The sequence below is a fragment of the Anneissia japonica genome, unplaced genomic scaffold, assembly GCF_011630105.1.
Source record: "Anneissia japonica isolate Jap-2015-1 unplaced genomic scaffold, ASM1163010v1 scaffold466_len1169948_cov191, whole genome shotgun sequence".
Taxonomy (NCBI): domain Eukaryota; kingdom Metazoa; phylum Echinodermata; class Crinoidea; order Comatulida; family Comatulidae; genus Anneissia; species Anneissia japonica.
The window spans coordinates 496713-499295 of record NW_022689540.1 but is presented as its reverse complement, the minus strand read 5'-3'; the positions used below and the strand labels follow the sequence as shown (position 1 = coordinate 499295).

The following is a 2583-nucleotide window of genomic DNA, read 5'->3' as shown; positions in this document are numbered from 1 at the left end:
GTGGGTGTCTGTTCATAAGTGGTAGCGTCCGATAACTGTCGTAGTCCTTCAGCGATGTAGAGGTCTTTTTGCCATACGACTGTAGCACCTCCCTTGTCAGCAGGTTTAATAATCAGATTGTGGTTGTTTTTCAGAGAGCGCAATGCATTTAGTTCTCCACGGCTGAGGTTCTTGCTTCTGACATGGCGTTTCAGGTTTAAATTATTGATGTCATGACGGCATTTGTTGATGTACAGATCTAAAGCAGCGAATTTTCCTAGTGGTGGAGTCCAATCGGAGTTATTGGAAACTAGGCAAGTGAATTCATCCGTTTTATTAGTTAGAGTGTCCTGGTTATGAAAGTGTGCTTTAAGTTGCAGTTTACGGTAGTACTGTTCCAGATCATACTTAACTTGAAATTCATCAATAGTCTCGCGTTTAGGAACAAATGACAGACCTTTAGAGAGCACAGACCTTTCTTCAGCAGTTAGTTCAAGATCCGATGGAATGGTCACAACTAGCTTAGATGTATCAGGTGAGGTGTTAGTAGCGGTAGACGACTTCCTTGCATGTTTCAGCTTATCGAGTTTAGTTTTCTTAGCAGTGGTAAGACAGTCATAATATTTTCTGTTCAGCATATGGACAACATGACGTATGTAGTTAAATTCAGTGGTACTACAGGAGGCTTTAAGTAAGTTGCGAAATTGTTCCATCTTGGCACTTGTAATTTGGCAAGAGACTTGAAAAGAGCGTAAACTGGATCGCATAATTCTTCTTGAGCAGTCTATAATAGGTTTGGACACAATATCAGAGTGAACATTGGCAATAAACGGCCTCCAATTTGATCGAAATCCTTTTGGAATGATGTTAGATTTAAGGCACGTAGAAATGAAGTTAACATGATTACAGAATCTGGTCTTATTAAACGTGGCTACTCCAAACTGGAAAGCGAAATGTTCTAAAGTTGCAGGATACATTTTGAAGTCTTCACATAGATGTTGACGAAGTTGAAGTAGAAGTTTTTTAGGGTCTTCCATAGAGTACCGATAATAGTCAAAACAAAGAGTAGAAGTCCGGTGGTTGCAGCAAATGATGATAGAAAATATATATAAAAAACTGGAAGGCTGCATTGGCAAACAAAATAGTAAAAACAAAAAACTCCGGAGAGAAGGTAATAAGGTATATATTTATTTAATAGTGAGCAAACGTTTTCGGTTATCAACCTTTGTCAAGCTGAAGAAAAGTATGATGAGAGCAAAATATATATAGTAAATAGAAGGCTCAAAACATGGCTTAAAAAATTATGGAATATATATATATATACATACATACATGTATATATATATATATATATAATATATATATTTATTTATTTATTGTAAACCCAGATTTGGATCTAAAGTTCGAGGGACACGAACAGGCATAATATTCAACAACCAAATGGATGATTTTAGTACAGCCGCTACAGTCAACTCATTCCGTGTTCCCGCGTCACACTCAAACTTCATCAAGCCTGGAAAACGACCAATGTCCTCCATGTGCCCTTCGATATTTGTCGATGAATCGAATAAAGTGCATTTGGTAATTGGTGCATCGGGAGGTACCAGGATAACAACGGGAACCGCCTTAGTATGTTAATTTATGTACATTGTATGTCACAGTTCAGTGGTAGAATGAAATAAAAATTTAGTGTTCATAGGCATTTTGGGATTCATATCTAATTGTGCTATTAAAGGAGATCAGCCGCATCTGATAATAATTCTGTGCCACTTCACTGGGCCCTAGCTGGTGATTGTATCGTCCTGATGGTCCTTATATATCGAGGGCTGGGATATCATCGCATCATAATTTCTAATAGACCTTTTTCTGGTCACCAGTTTTACGAGATTGCTGATCTTGCATGATCTTAAACCATACCTGACAAATTTTCACGGTCTTATGACATATTGCGTCATTATAAGATGCGACTTTATATCCCATTTTGGATCAGTCTGCTACTATGGCTGCTGCTGCTGCTAGTACTAATAACAACATTTGTATTTTCTTTATGTCTTGTTCGTCTTTATTTTACGATAGGCAATCATCAACACATTGTGGTTTGGAAAAGACATAGAACATGCAATCAAGGAACCAAGAATCCATCACCAACTCTACCCACATCATATTCTATATGAAAATGATTTTAATCAGGTAAGAAGGTGGTATTAATAGGGCTCGACTTAACGAATCCACAAGTATCGTTTTTCCTTTTTCTATCTTTTGAGCTAAATTGCGGCAATATTACAAGAAATTTACATTTATAAAAATTAATGTAGCAAAAATATTTACGTAATTGAAACATATGCGAATTAAGAGTAGACATAAGACTCTTATATGAACAGGGGCGGCGCCAGGAATCATATTCGCATAATATTATATACTCCATTCGTATAATACATACTTCAAGTATCGAAATGCACGCCATCGTGTCGGGATTCAAATTCCCAACAAAGTTCCATATGAATATGAATATGAATAATATTATATATATCTGTCTCTTATACACATCTAGATGTGTATAAGAGACAGTTCCTAAACTTAGCGAAAAATATTAGCACATATTGC

At 36.5% G+C, this 2583-nt stretch overlaps 1 protein-coding gene across 1 annotated transcript in view; it reads left to right on the top strand.

Annotated features, from left to right (window-relative positions):
- The window catches only part of LOC117125512 (glutathione hydrolase 1 proenzyme-like), a 23236-nt gene extending 21049 nt beyond the window's left edge, over positions 1-2187 (top strand). Inside the window, exons 10-11 of the mRNA XM_033272022.1 lie at positions 1368-1608; positions 2056-2187. Coding sequence (XP_033127913.1) covers positions 1368-1608; positions 2056-2187 — 373 coding nt within the window. The remainder of the gene's footprint in view (positions 1-1367; positions 1609-2055) is intronic.
- Positions 2188-2583: the final 396 nt, after the last annotated feature.